This window comes from Culicoides brevitarsis, unplaced genomic scaffold, assembly GCF_036172545.1.
Source record: "Culicoides brevitarsis isolate CSIRO-B50_1 unplaced genomic scaffold, AGI_CSIRO_Cbre_v1 contig_18, whole genome shotgun sequence".
Lineage (NCBI taxonomy): Eukaryota > Metazoa > Arthropoda > Insecta > Diptera > Ceratopogonidae > Culicoides > Culicoides brevitarsis.
In genome coordinates, this window is record NW_026973402.1 from 13,132 (window position 1) to 34,655 (window position 21,524).

The 21,524-nt window shown below is 31.6% G+C and overlaps 1 protein-coding gene across 1 annotated transcript; it reads right to left on the reverse strand.

The window, feature by feature from the left end:
• Positions 1-1,304: 1,304 nt before the first annotated feature.
• Positions 1,305-20,193, reverse strand: LOC134836382 (uncharacterized). Its single transcript, XM_063851607.1, has 12 exons — positions 20,135-20,193; positions 19,416-19,492; positions 14,812-15,311; positions 13,271-13,411; positions 12,904-13,095; positions 5,358-5,565; positions 4,752-4,988; positions 4,477-4,658; positions 3,775-3,976; positions 3,585-3,710; positions 3,383-3,519; positions 1,305-2,988 (listed from the first exon to the last, which is right to left on the reverse strand). The coding sequence occupies exons 2-12, from the start codon at positions 19,419-19,421 to the stop codon at positions 1,305-1,307; spliced, it is 3,615 nt and encodes a 1,204-aa protein (XP_063707677.1). The 5' UTR covers positions 19,422-19,492; positions 20,135-20,193.
• Positions 20,194-21,524: the final 1,331 nt, after the last annotated feature.

The following is a 21,524-nucleotide window of genomic DNA, read 5'->3' on the forward strand; positions in this document are numbered from 1 at the left end:
TTTCATTAAGTCATGAGAAAAATATGAAGTTCGGGTTGAAAGTTCAAAAATTTTGATAATTTTTCATCAAAAACCGCGAAAAAAATTTTTTTTTTGTATGAAAAATCATTTCAAAAACCGATTTTTATTTTACAAAAAACATATTTAGATTTGACATTTTTTTGAGTTAAGAATGAAAAATTAGTATTTTCAAAACCTATATTTTTATATAGAAAGAATAGAAAAATTCGCACAAATGCATACAAATGTTAAGTATTATAAAATGTCTTTTTTTTATTTATGTTTTTGTGTTGTTTATGCCTTATTATTGCATAAAAAGTCCATTTCAAAAAATTTGCAAAAATTGAAATTTTGAAAAATCTCATTTTTATATGAAATTTCGTGCAATTGTGCGATTTATCCTTTTTCTCAATAAAAAAGTTGCCAAAACTTAGCTCTTAGAGATTAGGTAACAAAATTTTTCTGCACAAAAATTGTTTTTAGTGGTCAACTATTTACTTTTGTGCGCTTTAATAGTTTCAAAACTAGGTAATAAATTTTTAAGCCAAAAACCTAAAAAAATAAAACCCCAAAAATTTACTTGACTAAGAATGCAAATATTTATTATCATTTATTAATTCAAATAGAGATCTCTCTTACTTACTCACTAATGATAACAGAATAAAAATTTCCTCGATAAAACTCATTTAGTTATACTTCATAGTTATAGACAAATGAAAGTAGAAAAAAAGCTTTTGGCCCTCTCTTAAAGTTTTTTTTTAGTTTAAATTTTCATAAAAATCTTTTGAAAGCTAAAATGGCAGCACCACAATTATTTCAAGCAGTTTCACAATTATTTAATGGAAAAATTGAAATGAGGACGGTGACTGATGAAATATTTGTTTTTTTTCTCTTTTTGGACCTTTTTAAATTTCTATCCGTATTTTAAAACTAATCAACTTCAATTTATTATTTTAAGCTTTACAATATTTTTGATGGAATGTGGTGGGTATCCTAAGACTATTTTTTTTATAAAGAATTTGAAGCTAATGATTTTTTTTTTGAACATTGGATTTTTTCTATTTCTAACTTTTTTATTTAATTTGGAATTTTCTTTATTGGAGCTTAATTGTTATCGATTATTTTCTAAAAACAAGTCAAAATGGTCTAAAGTAATGATTGACATCTGAATGTTTTTTTTCTTGTTATTCTTCTAGTTTTATTATTTTTTTAACGATTATTATTTAATTTTATATTTCCTTGTTATCTACTATTAACTCCAGTTTAGCGAGCGACGATGATCTAAATATAAGTGCAAAAAAGGTTTAATCTTCAGAACTAGTTGGAGAAATGATGGGTGACATTTCCATGCCATCCAGCAATGGCGTGCTCTCTTCCTCAATGTCTCCGGGCTCGGCTTCGATAAATTTCCGAATGTCAGTTTGCGAGAGACTGCCGCGTCTTTCGGAATTGTTGCCGCTGTCGTCTGTGATTGACGAGTTATCATGCTCGGAGTAGTCTCGGCCGTCATCGATGCTGTTACATGGTGTATTGCGCTCCTCTTCCGACACATAGTAGTCGAGCGCAACGCTATCGAGAATGGGATTTTGCTTCAGTTTGGCGAGACAGAAGAGATGCCGCGACTCGGAACGGGATTTACGTGGTGCGGAGGACGTGACTAGGAGGTCTGGAGTTAATGATGATTGTCTTTTGTCTTGTGTGGGACTAGCGCGTGTCGTTGTCGATGTTATTGGTGTTGCGGGTTGATGACGATGCGATGTTGGATGTTGGCGTTGCGGCGAAAAGGTTTCGTCGCCAGAGTCTTCGCGACTGGTGTTTAGGAGATGCTCGGATTCCGGATGATGATGGTCGAAGGAGCTTTCGAAGAAGGACTCGGTGCTCTTGATGAGGTTGTTCTTGCGTGATAAGATGCTGTTTTTCCAGAGGATATTTTTCTCCTTGCCACTGATGAGACGTGACAAGACAGAAATCGATGGGGAACTAGTTACGGATGATGTGCTATAATTATTACTACTACTGTTGCTTTTAATTACCCTGTTTAATGGTTGTTTTGGTTGTTGTTGTTGTTGTGCTGATTTGGTACTGAGTTGCGAGGAGGACGGTGATGAAGTGATTTTTGTCTTTCGCTGTTGCTCGTCGAACGACCGAAAGACCTTACTTTTGCTCGAATTCGGACCTAATTTGTTCTGGTAACGCATCGACATGTCTTCGAACGAAGAAACGCGGTATTTTTGCGAGAAAACTTCCGTTGTGGCACATTTGCGGATCGGCGACGAAGTGTAGATGGTGGCTTGGTTGGAAGAGGAATCATTGATGACGAGTTTTGGCGGCTCCAGGAGCGTTGTCGAAGATTTATTGTGTAAAATCGTGCCTTGACTGCCAGCGCCGCCGCTTGCTCCAACTGGCGAAACGGGTGACGGATCGCGTGATGAACAACTATAAACCGAAGGTGACTTGTCGCCACGACACGGCGAACTGCTGCACGAGTCAATGTACTTAAAACACCGACTCGGATCCAGATGATCGGCAATGTCTTCGACACCTTCGTCAATTGGCGACGAAACCGATTGAAAACTGCTGAGTTTGAAGCTGGAGGCACGCGACAATTCGCCATCTGTCATCGATCCGAAGGCGGAATCCTGCGACGGATTGCTCACGCCGAGCTTCAAGCCACGCATCGAGTATTCCATGCGACGACTCTTGGAGTTTTTGTATGCCGTGCATGGCGCCAGCGTTTGCGTGCACTGAACATTTGGCCCGTGAATGCCGCCGGCAGCACAAGAGACCAGCTCCTCTGCTTCCATGCTATTAACACGTATTATTGTACTACTATTATCATCTGATTGAACATTTCCATAATTTTTATCACATATATGAATGGGGGAGTGTAACGGGTCGTATTGCCTAAAATTATCGAGGGATGTCGATGTGACAACTATCTCGTCGAGCACATGCTCGGAATCGCTGCAAGCCTCGCCATGGACGTTGCTGCACGTGCAGAGGATGAAAATGAGAAAAAAAACGTAAAGGTCACTTTTATTGATCCACGAAATAAAAAAGAAAAAAAAAATACAAAGGAGAAAAATAAGAAACTATCTTACCCAAACTATCGTATGAGAGAAGACGTGAGGAACGTGGTAGACACACAGAACAAAAAACAAAAAGACGACAGAAAACAAATATTTGAAAGAAAAACAAATCAATCGTAAGATGAACGATACTGGGCATTGTAATGGTCAAAATGAAAATAATGTTCGTCATGATTCGCATAACTTGAATCCGGAACAACACAAAAAGGGCATGCAGATGAAAAAAACAACAAAAATTAACGTAACTCAAGTGTAAGAAAAGATAAATCGAGTGTCAAATTCCAAGGACTCACCCTAATTTCCGTGGGGTTGACGGTGGCGTGCATGGCGAACTGCCTTCGCTGTAAGAACCTCCCAACGGGACTCCTTGTCTCTTGCGAACTGCGTTCAAGAGACTCATCGTTGAAGCACTTAATCCATATTTAAATGACTAAAAGCACAAAAAAATGATTAATGATAATTTTTTTTTCTTTGTTTTAACGTTGAAATACTTACAGGAATACACGTGCCTCTCATCTCCCGCAAATCTATATTCCTAAAAATATCACACCTGACAATATCTTCCGGTTTCGGATATCGTCCATCGACATTGTAGAAGATCATGGACATGATTTCAGCTACCTGTGAGATGAAAAAAAAATAATTTTAATATTTTTCTTTAAATTTTCCTCATTTTTAGCATTACTTGTGGATATCGCTCCAAATCCAAATGCAAATGCCCTTCCGACGGACGTCCCTTTAGCTCGGCTCCCGTGCACATCTCGTACAACAAATTCCCGAAACAGATAATGTCAATGTTCTCGAGCTCCGCTGCGCAATTTGCTGACCACAAAATCGCATTCACACGCGACGATAATCCAAGTAGGTTATTTTCGATGCCCGTGAGCCTACAAAAAAAAATTATTTGCATGAAATTAAGGAATTTTCGTTAATGAATGCAGTGCGCGTTGCAAGTCCCCGTTCGTTTTTCGGTAAATTATTAAAATTACATTTGTTGCACCAGATTCAAAATTATTCAATTAGTATTAATTTCCTCTTGCGTTACACTTCGTAGCCATTGTAGAAGCAAACAACAATAAACGCTGCCATATAAATGGATGATAATCATAAAAACACGGATGTCCCTTTGCGTGCTTAAAATGCCTACACAATCTGTTCGAGTCGAGGCAAAAAAAAAAAGAAGCAAACGGAGCCAGGAAAAAATTTACAATGAAAATAATAATTGTATAAACACGTAATTATCACCCCTTTTTGGTATTTATTGTCTGTCTGACTGTCGTGCAGAATAACTGAGGTCATTTTTCTTCTTTTTTCAGGTACATATTTTCTTTTTTTTCATGAAAATTGTGCATAAAAACGAGACGTGCCGGAAATCAACAAACCATACCTTGCCACTCCATTTTGAATGATTACATTTCCGCTATGCAAATGTCCGTGTGTTGAAATGCCACGATCACGTAGAAATAGCAGTGCTTCCAATATCTGTCGACCCAGTCGTTGTACTTGTCCAAGTGGCAAACAACCAGGTTTTTTCGTGTATTTTCTGTTGTACGGCTCGCTCCACAGTGACTATTTTTGTATAATTTTTTGAATAATATTTTTAGTTTATTGCGAAACATGAAAAAAGGAGAAAATATCAAGACAGAGGGAAAGTTCAATTACCTTGTAAATGAGATCCTTGAGACTCCCACGCGGATTGAACGGCATCACGAGACAGGCATAGTGATGGGTGTCAGTGTGTAAAAATCCTACATCTAATATTGGGTAAATGTACGGATGTTGTAAGGAGCCAAGCAGCTCCATTAATGCACCTTTGGGACATTCTGAGGATGGTAATTCTTCTAAGGCAATAGAGTCAGGAGGTATCGTTAGTAAAGTCATCAATCGATCAGTGCGGGTCTGAAAAATTAAAAATTAGTTTAAAATTTAAAAAAATATCCTAAAACAAAAAAAAATGTTTTCGATTTTGTTAAAATTTAGAAATTGTTAAAATTTACACTTTGAGCAAGATTCGTTAGAAAATCATTAAAAATTTCCATTAAAATCGGTTGAAAAGTCCAATTTTTACTTAAAAATTGTAAATTTTATAAAACAAAAATATTCATCCCTCTAAGATGTAGGAAAAAAATTAAATCCTTTAAAAATAAAAAATTACTTTTTTACAGCTCAAACTTTACGGTCAAAAAATCGAAAACATTTTTAATTTTTGAATCAACCATCGTAAAAATTTGTAATCCCATAGATGGAAAAAATATAAAAATTACTTACGGTGCTATCATTCAACAGAAACCAATTTTTGTTATGACGCGATCCGATGTTATCTAAATGCGTGATAATTTCGTATCTGCCTCCTGTGTTGAGCAACCATTCTCGACATGCCGATTCCCCTCTTTCGCGTGCCGCTCTCTCACGTGGATTGCGATCAGCCGATGCTCCACCGCTGTCAAGAGCGGTGTATTGATACTTTATGCTGCTTCTACAACAAGCCACAAACATGGGAATAAAAACACGAGAGAGTTAGTTTTGCAACATTTACCACATAAAAAAAAACAAAAGATTTGAAATTTCTCCAACAAAAACGAGAAAAAGAAACATAAAAAAGTTTTCACCTAAACATTCAATAAATTTTAACATTTAATTTTAAATGAAATTTGGGAAGGATTCAAAAACAGAAATTTATTTTTATTTAAATTCTACAAATGTCATGATATTTTTTTTTGTTTTTGCTTATTTGCAGATAATTTCGTTTATTGGAACAAACACAACATGAGGGCAGAGAAAGAGTAAAACATGCTCGAACAACACATCATCCACTGACATGTGACAATTATTTGATACTCATTGGAAATTGTTCCATCAATAATACGTCACTTGCATAAAAATTTAATTTTGGAGCGGACGTAGAGTGGATTCAATCAGCACTTTAGCGGGCGGTGTGCTCTGAACTGATTACACTCTCATGCAATTTGCGAATAATTATAATCGGATACACTTAAAAAAATCGATGAAAATTATTGAAAAAGACACAGAGACGTTTTCGATTTTCATTCATTAATAAAGTTTTGAGGGTGAGAAAGAAACATTTTTTTAATAAGAACGCTCCAAATTTATTTTGAATATTTTTTCACGGTTTATTTTTTTCAGCAAATTAGATATTTTGAATTATTTTAAATTATTTAATTAATTTAAATTAAATAAATTATATAATTTTCGATATAATAACTAAGAAATATTTTTTTTAATAAAAATAACGACCATAAAAAATTTAAAAATTATTTTTTAGAAATTTTATTATCCTTATTATTTACTAATTTAAATTTTATGTTTATAAAAATTTTCTGCTTTATTTTTTTTTTACAATTTTTTTAAATTAAAAATGGTTAAAATTTGTTTCAAAAATTCTGAAAACCATTTTTTTGACCCTTCGCTTGCAGAAAAAATATTTCAGGGACAAAAACTTTGAAATAAATTTGGAGCGACTTGAGCAATAATGATGTCATTTTTATTTTGATAGAAAATTTCTAATTTTTCCATCGTTGCAAAAAAAAAATTCACTAGAAAAACTTTATGCTCTTCACTTTTGTAAGTTAAATAGGATAAATTGTGCTGCTTCAGCCTAAAGCGAAGAAACAATTTCATACCTCCGTGAAAGTAACGAGACGTAGTTTAGTAATAAGTAAAGGTTTCATACAACGACACACAATTCACGACGAACAATGGCACAAAGTTGGAAGGAAAATCAATTGTACAACTTTTTCCGAGAATCATGATGATGATGATGACGCTGATGATAAATTCAAAACTACATAACAACTGCATTATTTAATAGCATGAAAAGACAGGTGTATTGTCTCTCGTTCTCTCGCTTGGCTGCTGGCTTGCCTTGCATTTTCATTAGCTTCTGGCACAACAATGATGATGATACACGACACACGGGAATCGGATACAGAAAGCGCATCGATTCATTTTCACAACAACAAAGCGACGAGCGACAATTATATAGTTAGTTAAATAAAAATATGCTTTGTTGGTGTCGATTTTTATTGCAAACTCTCTCGACGTGATTCATTATTCGACATACATAATAGCAGAAGAAATGGATGTCTGTTTTTTTTTTATTTTTGTGCAAAAAAAGAAATGTTTTTATTTTACAATTATTCCATTCATGTTAATTTATTCAGATATTTTCATACTTTTCACAATTTCCACAGCCAAATGACAACGTCAACCGGTGACGACGACACACTCAATGCTTATGGCTTAGGGGTTGCGAACTTGTCGTCAGAGAAACAAACTTTTTAAAAAATTTCAAACCACGTGATTTTGAAACTTTTTCAAACCACGTGACCTAAGAAGTTTTCAAACCACGTGACCTAAGAAGTTTTTTTTAATTATGTTGCCTGAATTTTTTTTTGTCAAACCTCTGAAAAATTTTCAAATCACGTAACCTGAAAAAATTTAAATCACGTGATTTAAGAAATTTTTGAACCACGTGATCTGAGAAATTTTTAAACCACGTGACTTAAAAAAATTTCAAATCTCGTGATTTGAGAAATTTTTGAGCCACGTGACTTGAAACTTTTCAACTGAGAAACTTTCAAATCACATAACCATAAAAAAATCCAAACCACGCGATCTACAAATTTTAAATTGAAAACCACGTGACTTGGCAAAACCACATTTTCTTTCTTGAAAATGCGGTACTTTTCGATATAATTTCGATCAAAAAGGTTAAAAGTTTCCTCTGGAGAAAAATCATCCAATCAGCCAATTTTTCTAATATAAAAATGAAAATTGTTTGAAAAGGGGAATCCCTAATGTGCCATATCAGTTATCTGTCTGTCCTTTGTCTGTGCAATAAAAATATAATATTATGTCATTTATGTGCCATTTTATTGCTTTTGTAGAACAAAACCATACAACTTATCGTTCTAAGGCCGGGTTTGTTAATATTTTCTACATATTTCCATGCATGTGTAGACAACGAGCAAAAAAAAAATATGAAAAAAAATAAATAAAATTAAAATAAATAAATAAAATTTTAATGAAATTATTTAAAAATTACACATATCAAATTAATTAATTAATAATTTTTTGAACAAAAGTCATTGTCTTTAAAAATATACATTAATTCAATAAATTTCAAACTGTTTTTAATGAATTTTACAACAAAAAACTCTTATTTCTCTAAAAAATTTGAAGGCTTGAAGCTCGAAAAGCTCGATGATCAAAGGCTCGAGCTTCAAGCCTGACTTCAGGCTCGAGCTTCAAACAAGCAAGCTCAAGCTTTGGACACACTAATTGGTAGCTTTGGATCAACTTTTTGTAATTTTTCAGGATTTTCTTTTATTCATGCATGCTCGTTGGCAATGATTTTGTTACTATTTCTTAACAGTTTAAGGCATTTTCACTGTCGAGAGCACCTAAAATGGTGTATTATACTGTTTTAAACATTTTTACTTTATTTTACAATAACAAGCATCTTAATGTAATGAAACTGTACTGTAATGAAAAGCCTCTAACTTTCAACGCCTATATCTCGAAATCTAAACACAAATTCTTGGAATATTTTTGCATATTCGTTAAATTTGAAGTGTTTTCATCCTAGAACAGGCATAAAATCTGCAAAAATGTGAATTTGAAAATTTTCGAAAAAAATTTATCGAAAAAAACAACTTATATTATCTAGAAGCAAGTTCATGCGGATTAAGAGGATTTCAGCGAAATTTTTTTTTGATTAATTTTTTTCGCGCTAAACATTTCTTGACTCATAAGAATCACTTTTTTCATTGAAACATATCCTCGGAAACGCAAAAGTTACTAATATTGAAAATTTTTTGAAAAAATCTTAAAATAAACCAAAAAACGGTCACTTATGATGAAACTTGAACCTATTTTACTTTTATTTTTCTTATACGATTTTAGACTTTCAAAATAGGATAATTTTGCTTTTCAATAGGAAGCAGGCGCGTAGCGTCATAGGGTGCTGGGGGAAGCCGTGTCCCCCCAGTAAGTTTAAGTTTCAAAGGCAATTTTCAGAATTTGGGGCTCAAAAAAAAATTTGTTTTTTTTTTTAAATTTTTGGCTAACTACGCTACTGTTTGGAGCAGTCTAATTTATTTTTTTTTTTAAAATAAAATAAATAAATTTTTAAATATGTATAAATTTATAAGTTTCTAACAAAATTATAAAGTACAGTATAATCTCCCAAAATGGGCAGATCTAAGAAAATCTTTAATTGGGCATAACTTTGAAATGAAGCATCTCAATTTTTATGAAGTTTAAACCAAAAATTCAAGTTTTATGTTTATTTTGAATATTTCAAATAAAAAAACGTTTGAATGTTTCTAAAATGTCATAGTTTGAATTTTGAATTTTGGGTGCTCATTTTGAGAGATTATACTGTACCTAATTGCCGCCGCGGCGCGCCGATTAAGTTGCACAAATGAGTACCAACACGAACATTCATGCTCCAAAATTATCAGGTATAATATTTTTCATCGCTGGCTACAAACAAAATGGTGCCACGTAGTATAGTATTCAACGTATAGCAACTGTATAAATGCGGCAAACCACCGAAATTTAGCTCAAGTATATGTACTATCAAAACTCAATAATATCGAACGGCATAAAGCCAAAATGAAATTTAGTAAAGTAGCACCGGCTTATGCTAATATTTTTGATCTTTTTGTTTTTTTGTCTTCAATTTTGCTAAATCTTTCTCTAAATAGGTATCTCAATTTTTCTGTGTAGAGCTCTGTTAATGGAGAAAGCTAAACCCTGATTTAAAAATCTTTGAAACAGCGAGGACTACGGAAACAGGCAGAAGATGTGGAAAATTTTACGGACACGTTTTTAGAAAAAAAAATTTTGAGGACAAGTTAAACCTTGCGGAGCAAGTCTATTTAATTAAAAAAAATGTATGTATTGTTTTTTTAAATTTTTATTGATTACTACAAAAACCAAGTGTTTCATGTGTTTTCCTAACGTTTTCGCTTGATCAAACACTGTATTGCTTCCATATTCACATTAAACGAAAACTCCTGACATATTTCGAACTTTCGATTTTAATAATAAATTTAATTTAAAACAACTTTTTTCGCAACTCATATTTTAAACTGTCATAATTAAGCCTGTTATAATTATTGGCGAATGGATTTTCCGTTGAAGTTGTCGGAATGGTAGTAAATCTAACGATGGGCGCTGCGCAATTAAATTGACCTTCATTGCTTATTTGCGTTTGATTTAATGCGTCATTAGAAGACACAAAGGTCGGCAAATAATTCATATTAGCAGCGATGCGGGGTAAATGCATATGCAAATTGTTTACATTGCAATGAAATTGACGATTACACTCTTCGCATACTAAATGATGGCTGTGGAGGGTACGTTGACGACCATCTTCGAAAATGTAAGAGACATCGTAGTTATAATGATATTGAACAGCCCGAGATGGTAACAAATTGAAGTCAGGATATCTTCCGGGATTTTCGGCCATCCAATTGCGCGTCCATAACTGATATGAAAATATAAAATTATAAAAAATATGAAAATTAAAGAAAAATTGGAAAAACATACCAGGTCAATATGCATCAATTGCAAGTGATAATAGAAGAGCATTTGCTCATTTTCGGATATGTTTCCTTCCGTATGAACACGAGGGAAGGTAAAAATATTTTGCATTATATTCCGAATTGCATATTCGAAATAAGAGCCTTCGCCTGTAGCTGTCGATTGAGAATTAATGTTTGAAGGTATCGGTGGCCGTATTGTTGGAGGACTTGCGTTGGTGCTTTTGTTGATTAACGGAAAAATAAGAAAAAAACATAAAGAAGAGAGTTTCATTTTCTTATTTATTCACGTTGTCTTTTCAGCTATTGCTAATATTTGACTAGTCTTTTTTTTAATAATCACTTTTTATACTAAAAGAAGGCCGCTCAAACTCAAACAGATTAAAGCCAAAAAGATAAGACAGATAAATAAAAAAAAAATATATTAAAAAAAATTAAAAAAATATTTAAAAAAATATATAAAAAAATATATTAAAAAAATATATATAAAAAATCTGTTATACAAGAAGTTTTCAACTTCAAAAATAGATCATTTATATTCGTCAAGTCAAAAAAAAAAAAAATGGCAAAAAAGGCGAACTAAAAAGGAATAAACAAGGGCCTTGTGTTAACAAAGTCGAAAAAATTGCCAAGTAAATAAAGTTACAAAATTTTTGAGAACAAAAACTTGAATATAAAGGATTTATTTCAGAATAAATATCAATATTGACGTAGACTGAAATAAATCCTTTATATTCAAATTTTTGTTGTCAAAAATTTTGTAACTTTATTTACTTGGCAATTTTTTTCGACTTTGTTAACACAAGGCCCTTGTTTATTCCTTTTTAGTTTTTGAAGTTGAAAACTTCTTTTATCATCAGTTTTTTTAATATGTTTTTTTTTGTTTTAAAAATCAAGTTTAGCAAATAAAAATTCAAAAATCTCTAAAATTATGACAAAATGATAAACTTTTTGTTGTTTTTGCACATTTTACTAAATTTTGAATGGTGATTGTATCGAAGTCATTTTTTTTAAAATAAAATTTGTCAATAATTAATATTTAAATTAATTTAGAAAATTTTAATTAAATCATTTTTTTAAATGTTTTATAAAAAAAAGTTTTATGATTTTTTGTTTTATTTTTTTTTTCTGAAAGTTTATCACGAAAAAAATTATGTAACGAAATTAAATTTATATACCTACATATTTTCTAACATAAAAATCCCTAATTTTATGAAAATTTTTAAAAATTCCTTATTTCAGATTTTTTATTACATATTTTTGAGATTATTTTAAGGAAAAAAACATTTTTTAACCTAAAATTTATTTTTTTTTGAATTCTATAAACTTTTTAATGAATTTCTCAATGATGTCTTTAATTTTTCATGTTTTTTACAATTTTGCGACTATTTTTATACATTTTAATGACAGACAGACAAAAAATCAAATTTTTACGAAAACTCATGAAAAATGCGGTTAAAAAACAAATATTTTACAAATATGTTGGAACAGTTCTGTTTGGCAAGCAGGAAAAGTGTGATATACAGACAAACATGCATGTTAATGGTGTGTTTTGTACATCCGATTGCAAAATACACATTCACACACACAGACGGAATAAAAAATAAAATATGAACGGAAATAACTCTTTTTTTTTTGCGCAATCTTATTTTTTTTTTTGTGAGGCTTCTGTTTGGTTCTGTTTTGAAAAAAAAGAGCATAAAAGCGATTAAAAGTAAATATATGGTGTGTTGGTTAACCGCCTTAAATAATGTCACAAAGTTTCTTCGTTTGGGCATATGTGACTCGAAAATTTTGTTTTAAACGACAAGAAGTGCCTCGAAATGGAGTCGAGTGTATGGAATGTAAATAAATAATAAAAAAATTTCCAAGTGGTGCAAAAAAAAAAGTTTCGGATTGTTAAAAATTGCATGCTTGGCGTCGTTTCTTGCACTTTGTTTTTCGTGTAAAAAGGTAAAAAGGATTTTTTGACAAGAAAATTGCTTTAGTGACGCACACCTCGCAACGCAGGTGAAACGGAATCGAGCAACGGAGGCGGAAATTTACAAAGTGTTCCATTGTTAGCATTTGTCACGGTCATGAATTTTACATAAATAACGTAAATCGAGTGGAGACGCCTGGCTTTTTTTGTTTGTCTCTTCACGTAACGTTAAAAATTCACAACGAACGAGAAGAAAATAAAACAAATGAACAAGCATACAAGCAAAACGAAAAAGAAAATAAAGAAAAATTTGTGTATTAACCTTGTTGGTGAACTTTCTTTGGATGATGGTGTTCCAGCACTTGTACCAGCAGCCTGTTGTTGCTGCGCCAATGATCGACTGAAGATAAATTTTGCCAGGGAATCGAGTTTGGCACTCACGAGCGGCGAGCGTTCACTGTGTTCGCGTTCCGGGTCCGAATGGTCGGCATGCTCGGAACTTATTGAACGCCCTCTGGTGAGTGTTTTTTTTGTGTATTTATTTGCAAATAAAGAAAAAAGTGCAATAAATGAAGCATTGTCTCTAAAATATCTCTTTGTTATTTTTTTTCAGAAGAGGCAAACATGTCAATAAAATTCTTTTGTTTGAAGAGAGAAAAAAAATAAAACAAAAAAAAAATAAAGTTTACCTAAACAAAAGTCTTTTGGCAGATGCCGAATGTTGCAGTGAAGAGCCAACTTTAGTCGGACTGGGTATCTCAAAGTCCTCCGACTCGGCAACAGATCGGGCACGTCTCAACTGTTTCCTCCGCTTCTTACGGAAACTTGATCTGGGATCAAAATGTTTTATGCATTTTTTGTTGTACACAGAGAATACTTTTCTTATCAAAAAGTTGGAAAACTAATTTAATAAAAGTTTCTGAGAGCGCAAACTACAACAGGAGAAGGAGGAAGATTTAAATATGAATATGAAAAAAGGTAAGGAGACGCGAGCCATGGAGACAAAAGATTGACAATTATTACAAAGATTTTTCTTTTTCTTCTTTATGTTGCTCGTGGGAGTAACAAAGCAACGAAATGACATTACATTGTGAATGGAGATAATTACATAAAGACGAAGAAATATGTTGGATGAAGAGAAGATACATACAAAAAAGGGTCAAATTACGTTTTTTTTTCTTGCATGTTTGGAAGAAAAACATGACTCAAGTAGAACTTGATGGAGAGAGAAAGATTGGTGAGAAAGAATAAATGTTTCTCCAGGTGTTGCCTTATATGATATTGTGTCACAGTGGGGGGAAATTTTATCATAAGTGATTTTTGATTGATCACAGTGCTACAAAAAAGTCTCAGCAGGTAACATTTTATAAAAAAAATATGAAATGTGGCCTCAACTTTTAAGGAAAAATTTGTAAAAATTGACTTGCGTTTAATTTTTTTAGAAGACTAAATTTATTTATTTTATTTTTTAGAAATTTTCAAGAGGGATACCGGGTATTAATATTGTTAAATATCGAAAAAGTAAAAAAAAATCAAATTTTGGTGATTTTTCAACAAATTTTAAATTAAAAATTAAGAGCCAATTTTGAAATCGATATTTTCTTATTTTTTTTTTCAAGTTCTTATAGAAAAATTTTTAATGATTGAAAAAGATTCAGAAAAAGAAGGTTTTTTTTCAATCGTTTCAATTTTGTATCATTTTAAGGTTATAAAATTCAAAAACCTTTTATTTATATTTTTGGCTTTTATATTTTATGTGACTGTTTTTTAATCTGATTCTCGTTTAATTCTGAACTTTTCAAATTTTAAACCTATTTAACTTTCGTAAATTAAAAATTTCCGTTCTTGTAAAAAAATCTTCCCACTGTGACAAAATTCTTCTCTTTAACACAACATTTAATAGCATCAATTACAAAAGGCTTTGTTTAATAATAACAAAAAGTGATGTACGTAACACAAGAGATTTTATCAATTTCAACCGAAGCAAATTAATGGTAACAAATAATTATGGCCTCGTGTTAAATAATGACCCTATTAAAGGATTATCGTTCTAATGATCAGTGTTTTGTTGCTCTTTTGCTGATTTAAATCAAAGCATTGTCAGTGAAGGAAAAGCCAATTTAATGAAAATGATAAAAAATGCACTACTTTTATCTATTCCAAAAATCTAAGCAGGTAACTAAGCACACACAAAAATTAAAAGTCCAACAATAGAAAAGGTGATACTTACCGCGATGATCTTTCCTGATAGAACCGATCGTGCCCGGTGTATTCCTGCTCTGCCTTTTCCGCCTCCTGATTGCGACGGCTCATGGCCGAATACATGTTGAACATTTTGAACTTTCGCTTCACATTTGTGGCCTCGCAGACGCGAAAAATTATCTTGCGGCTGTTTTGCAGCACGGAATTGATTGTTTTGTGTACGAGAACGGTGACGGGATTCACGCCGTTTGTGTCTTGCGCTGGTGCCGGACCGCAGTTAGGGTTGCCGGAGCGGACAAAGTCCTGTGCAAAGAAGCCCGGACTCGTGCTCTGATAGAATGTGGTGCTCTCGTTGTAGGTGTTTTTGTTGTAGTTGCTGTAATAATTGGTGCTTGTCGTGTAAGAAGAAGCAGTTGAGGAGGATGGTGCAGGTGCTTTTTGGTGACGTTGTCGATGTTGTTGTTCGTGTTCGTGAGATGGATGTTGTTGTTGTTGTTGGTAGAAAAGGTGGTAACTGGTGTTGTTGTCCTTTTTTCATGTGACGTGACGTAAGTAATGTTAGATTTTTTTGATTGGAAAAACAAGTTTTGGGTGTCGCGTCGAAGAGCAGAGAGAAGAGATAAAGAAAAAATAAAAGACAAAGCTTTGTATCAGGCAGCAGGCAACAACATTGCGTTTAAAAAAGATTTTCTTATTGTTATTTTTTTTCAGTGCGTTGGACAATAAATACAAAAATACACGACAACAACAACAACATTTAAGGAATATTAATACAAAGAAGCGATTTTCTTCTAAATAAACTTTTGTATTTATCATCAATCGATTTTTTTCGGTGACCTTAATCCAAGCCATGACCATAAATTGTGTAAACAAATGCCTTTATTATCTTCATAGGATATCGAAATCAACATAATTGGACCCCCAACGGACCAATTACACCCCTTTTCGTACAAACAATTTACTTTTTTTTCACGATCAATATTTATTTGTTGCGCGTTAACTCATCCGCCTGTCAATGTAGTGGCATCAAATTTGATACATTGATATTAATTCGGATCATTTTACGTAAACAACGTTCGTGAGCAGCCATAGGAATGTATTGGAATGCAATTACTGCGTGACCAAACTTTGGATTTAATTAAAGATTTTGCAATTAAGCAAAGCGTAGAAAAATTTTTATGGTGAGTAAGTAATGGAAAAAAGTTGACTTTTGTATTGTTTGCTTGAAGCCGCTTCAAATTTTCTTTGAAAAGTCGAATATTTAAAAAAAAACTATATAAATTTAAAAAAAATGTAAGTTAATATTTGTTTTTAAAAATTTTTAATAAAAATAATTTAAATTAAATTAACTTTAAATCAAAAATTTTTTAAAAATTTGGCATTTTGTCAAAAAAAAAAAAATTTTTTTTTTGAAACATCGATAAAATTTTAACAAATTTTAATGAAAAATTTTAGTAGATTTTTAATTTTTTTTTTTAAATTTTTAAAATTGAACATATTTCGCTTATAATTAATTTTAATTTAAAAATTAAATTTGGATTTGAATCAAAATTATTCTAAAAAAAAAAAATTTCTTGAAATTTTCTCATTTGCAAATTAAAGCGTGGCTAAATTTAGGAAAAAATTCCTTAAAAATTTATAAAATTGACTTAATTTAGGATTATTTTTCGTTATTTTTTGTGTAAAAATTTAAAAATAAATCTGGAAAAGCGGCTTTGGAAAAAATCCCGGAAAAAATTTTTTCCAATTGCCAGGTACTTTGGTCAAAAGTCTAAAACTTTTTTAATATTTATTTTTGATCGAATATTTTTTAATGAAAGGATTCCTAATTATAATTTACTTTTAATTCTATTTTTATAGCTTTCTAAGTGCATTTCACCAAAAAAGCTGATTCTAATTTTTTGATCCTTTAAACGGCTACTTCAAAGCTGCTAACTTTATCTCAGTACATTATTGTGCATTTTTCCTCTTCCTAGTAATTTTAACAAGTCATTTTTTTTATTCACAGACACGTCCTTTCCGAGTGAATATCGGATTTCGTTTCAACTTTACACTCACTCCACCACACAAAAAAGCTGTCTGTTACAAGTCTAATATCTTGATTTTCAACTATGCGACGCTTGTTGTGGGTAAACCTTTGTATTTGCGGAAAATTACATTTTGACTAATCTGACAAAGATTAAGTGTTCTCGAGTCAAGTGTCGAAAGTGGGGTAATCAGCACGTCAAAAAAAAAAGAAGAAAATTGTTGAATTTATGTAGGCAATTAATCGAAATGTGTTGCAGTCAGGTGACCCACAAAATCACGTAATATGCACATATAAACTTTACATTTCAATCAATTAGGCTTATTATATCGATTTATTGGTTTTTTCACTTTTTTCAGTTGGGAACGTGAACAGACATTTTTTTTATAAGTCTTCTTCTTTACACTTCTAATGATTTTTCACTGATTTTTGGGACAAAGCCTTAATGAGTTCGTTATAAAAACAATTTTCGTCGACACAATTATTTGCCACGTATCAAATTAAATTTACCTCTCCACAGTCAATTATCCGCAATACAATTATGATTGAGTTATGATGAGCCTTTGTTGATGTGTTTGCTCACAAACAATAATTTTCGATGAAAACTTTGTAATTTTTTTTTCTTTCTGTTTGGTAACCGTAATAAACTGATAAATAATTGATCACACAAAAAAAAATGAAAGGCGAACGAAAGTTTTGCCTCGACTTGAGTGCTCAACGTGTAATAACTTAATGGCAAAAGTCGTATGAAGGGAAATTTTTTACATGGAAATTGGAATGAATTCCCTCATGTGTCGTCGTATGAGTTTTTTTTTCTTTTCTTTCATGATATGTGTATAAATCATGAACAATACAGTGAAAAATGTACGTTTTGCGGCGCGAGACGTGAAAAATTGACATTTTTGGTATTTTTTATGGCAAAACATTTTGATTTTCGACTAAAAATCCCATAATTGCTTTAAAATTTTATGAATCTTCTTTCTGGTTGTTTCAAGTTGATCATTTTTCGTCATAAAAAATATGCCAACAAACACCAAAAATGCAAAAATCTTGTAGCGAGACGTATATTTTTTACTAAAAGTTGAGTCGAGTCATTTTGACTAGATTAATGTTTGTATGAGTAGGTGGCCGATGAATTCAAGGAATTGCGAGTTGAGCTATTGAATGACTTGTGAAATAATAATGATGTAAAAAAAAGTGAATTGACGAGTACCAGATGGCTTTAATTGACGACAAAAGGGTAACATACCCCGAATTAGGATTTTTTTATTTAGATATCGAGAAAAAAAAGTGGAAAAAAGCTGGGTAATGAAACAGAAACCGTACTTAACAAGATATTTGTTGAGGTAATCTGGCTAATAATGAAATCACGCGATGGGAGTTGCCGAGAAGCGGAAGTAAGAGGTTGCTTTTCGCTGTTGCTGGTTTATGTGCAAATATTTTTTCGCAGAATTACGGAAGTTGTAACGAATTTTTCAACAAAAAACGGTACTTTAGAAGAAATTGGAGTTTTGTTAATGGCAGGGTTCATTTTTTCTTTGATGGTCTGATTGATATTTTTCATATATTTTTTTTTATTATATTTTTGAACGAATTTTTTCAGGTTTTCTTGAATTTTTAGAAGTTTTTGAATTAATTTTTTTGAATAAAAAAAAAAAAATTTCACAAAATTCGTAAAATCATAAGAAAATAAAAATTCCGAGTAAAAAATATTAAATTTTCAATAAAAAAATTTTAAAAAATGAGTTTTTGATGAAAAAAAAAAATCTGAACTTTGACCTATTTACTAGTAAAAATCCCAAACCTGGCTCCAGGGAAAATCAAAGTGCTTTTGAAGCACGTAAATTAAGATTGACAAATTTTTCCGTATTCCTGAAGATCCATAAAATATTAATCCAGTAAAAATAAATTGAATAAAATTGACTTTTCAAAAGTTGACACAAAAAAGAAACGAAAAATTGTCTCAATAAAATTTGACCTGAATAATTTCAATCAGATACAATCTACATTTATTGCAACATTAGTTGAGACAAATTCGCAAACTACAAAAAACGTTAATTTCATAACTTTCTCAAACAAAAAAGAGAGAAATAAAATTCAAGAAACTTTTCTTGTGATATTTTTTGTTGTTTCTTCCAGCAAAGTTGCTTCGCGTGGCAAATTGTTTCTCGAAGTAAAAATAAAAAACAGTCGGAAAAACAAGATCATCAGAAGAAAAAAACAAATGGGTTCATAATTTAGTTAATATTTTTCTCTTTTTTTCTCCTCACCGGGCTTTGAGGCAAAAAAATATCAAAAACACACATTCGCTTTTTTTTATGATTTTACTTTTATTGTTTCATCGGCACACACGCATTTCGAGAAAATCATCAAAATTTGATGAAACTTCAGCCTACGCGCGCACACCAAGTTCAATGCGAGGCACTCATACACAAAAAAAGCAAGTACACGGACGAAATTAAAGTTCATTATTATTGTTATTTGAACAGGAAACAGGTCACATTTCTACCGTTTTCTATGGCTTTGTTCGTTCGTGTCACACACACAACAGACCCAGAAATGCATTTAAAATTCACATAAAAAAGATAAAAAATTTTGGTGCTTACTTGCATTTTTTTAGCCAACACGATATTACGGCAATTCCGGCAATTGTTACGACTCCAAGAGTACACCAGACCAGAGGCTGCCAGGAGAGATGTGAAGAGTGACATGGAAAAAACATGAAAAAATAATTAAAATCCGGTGCAAAAAACGAAATTTAGAAGATTTATATAAAACGAAGAGCTTAATCGCATTTCTTTAAAAAAAATTCTGATTTTTTACGAATTTTCCGAGAATTTTCACGAATTTTTCGATGCTATCTACCAATTCTGTTAATGGAGAGTTAATGTGAAGTTAATGAAGAGATTCCCACAAAAAAATTTTAATACTCGAATTTCCTTTTCTCGAGTTTTCACGAAATTTTCCAAGAATTTTCCGGTTTTTCAAAAAAAATTACTTTTCGAGTTTCCCTCATTCAAAAGTTTTAATTTTTTTCGATTTTTCACAAGTTTTTCCGAGTTTTCCTGAATTTTTCTTCGATATTTCATGATAGTACGACGTACAAGTGGCAATTTTTTTAAAAATTTCAAAACTTTACACATTTTCTTAGTTAAATATCTAATAAAAGTGCAAATTTTACACTTTTGACACGACACACGGACAAACGGACAGACGAAATCATCAGGACATAACTGATTTATTCCCAAAAAAAAAAAATTTAAAACCCGGTACAAAAACGCGAGTGTCGCTACTAATAATTATATCGCATGCCATCTTAACTTACAACAAAGTGATATGATGAAGGACTATTTGCTGAGTTGCTTTCTGCGTATAAAAAAGGATGTTGCAGGTAGTTGTCGTGATTTAGTTGGTTCTGTTGCTGATTCTGCTCTTGTTGTTGTTGCTGCTGCTTTAGAAGTGAATATCGTACTTCAGTTGTTTTCATTTCCCTTTTTAAACCACATTACGAATGCGCCAAATAATTATTTTTTTCTTTGAATGCGAATGAAATGAAACTTTTGTGTGTTTGTGCTAAAACTCTCATCTAGATGTCAAAAGGAACTGCAATGAAAGGAAATTAAAAGTAGAGTATTAAAATACTGCTTGTGGCTTTGGGGAATTGATATTGATGCAGTCATGGTGATTACAATCGATCTCATATGAGCGAATAGAAAAAAGGATACGAACGAGACAAAAGAAAAGAAATCACAGTGATTATCGTTAATATTCTGAACTTCCTTCGAAAGTAAATTTGTTTCGTATTATCGTCGATTCATCGACATCTGGTCGACCGTCGTACAAAAAAAAAACAAACAAAATTAATAAAGGCTACAAAAGTGTCATCTGAAGATTGTTTGTCATTCATTTGAACGTTGAACGGAATAAAAATGATTACAAATGATGAGATGAAGATGTTGGATTTTCGTTTTTGATGGCACATGAGAGACATGAAGATGCACATATAAGGAACATATGACAAACAAACAAAAGAGAAGAAGGAGAATCGTTTGTCATTTTTTATCGTGCATGAAGTTGAGCTAGCATCTAAATTTCAATTTTAGGTCTTACTGAAGAAGACAAATAAATTTGAGAAGAGAAATCGTCTGCAGTGACATTTGACTTTGAGAATTATAAAATGTATTGTGTTGCTGCAATTTTGTTTTTCAGGAATGATAAAAGTGAATTTAGGTAAAACATTTGTTTATTTTTAATTTTCCGGAAGATCTTTTTTAAAATGAAACTTTGCAGGAAAATACTTTAATTTTCCGAAAAAAAGACAATTAAGGTACATTAAAATTTTTAATATAACTTAAAAAACAAAATTTTTTAAATTTTATTTAATCAATAAAATTAATTTGAGCTTCAGGCAAATTGCAAATTTATTTAAAACTATTTGTCCTTCGCTTTTTTCTCAGAATAGTTTTTGAATACTTTTTTAATATAAAATGACCGGCATCAAATATTTTATGACGATTCATGAGAACATATTTGTTTTTTTTTCAATGTATCTTTATTGACATTGTTAATCTAAAATAAAATTCAGAACATTTCAAGTTAAAAGTTAGAAAAGTGATAAAAACAACTGCCAAAAAATTTTAAAACTAAGCAATTTTTTAAAAAAATATTTTTTTGTTTAAGAAATCTTATTTCGGTTAAAAAATTCTCGAAATGCA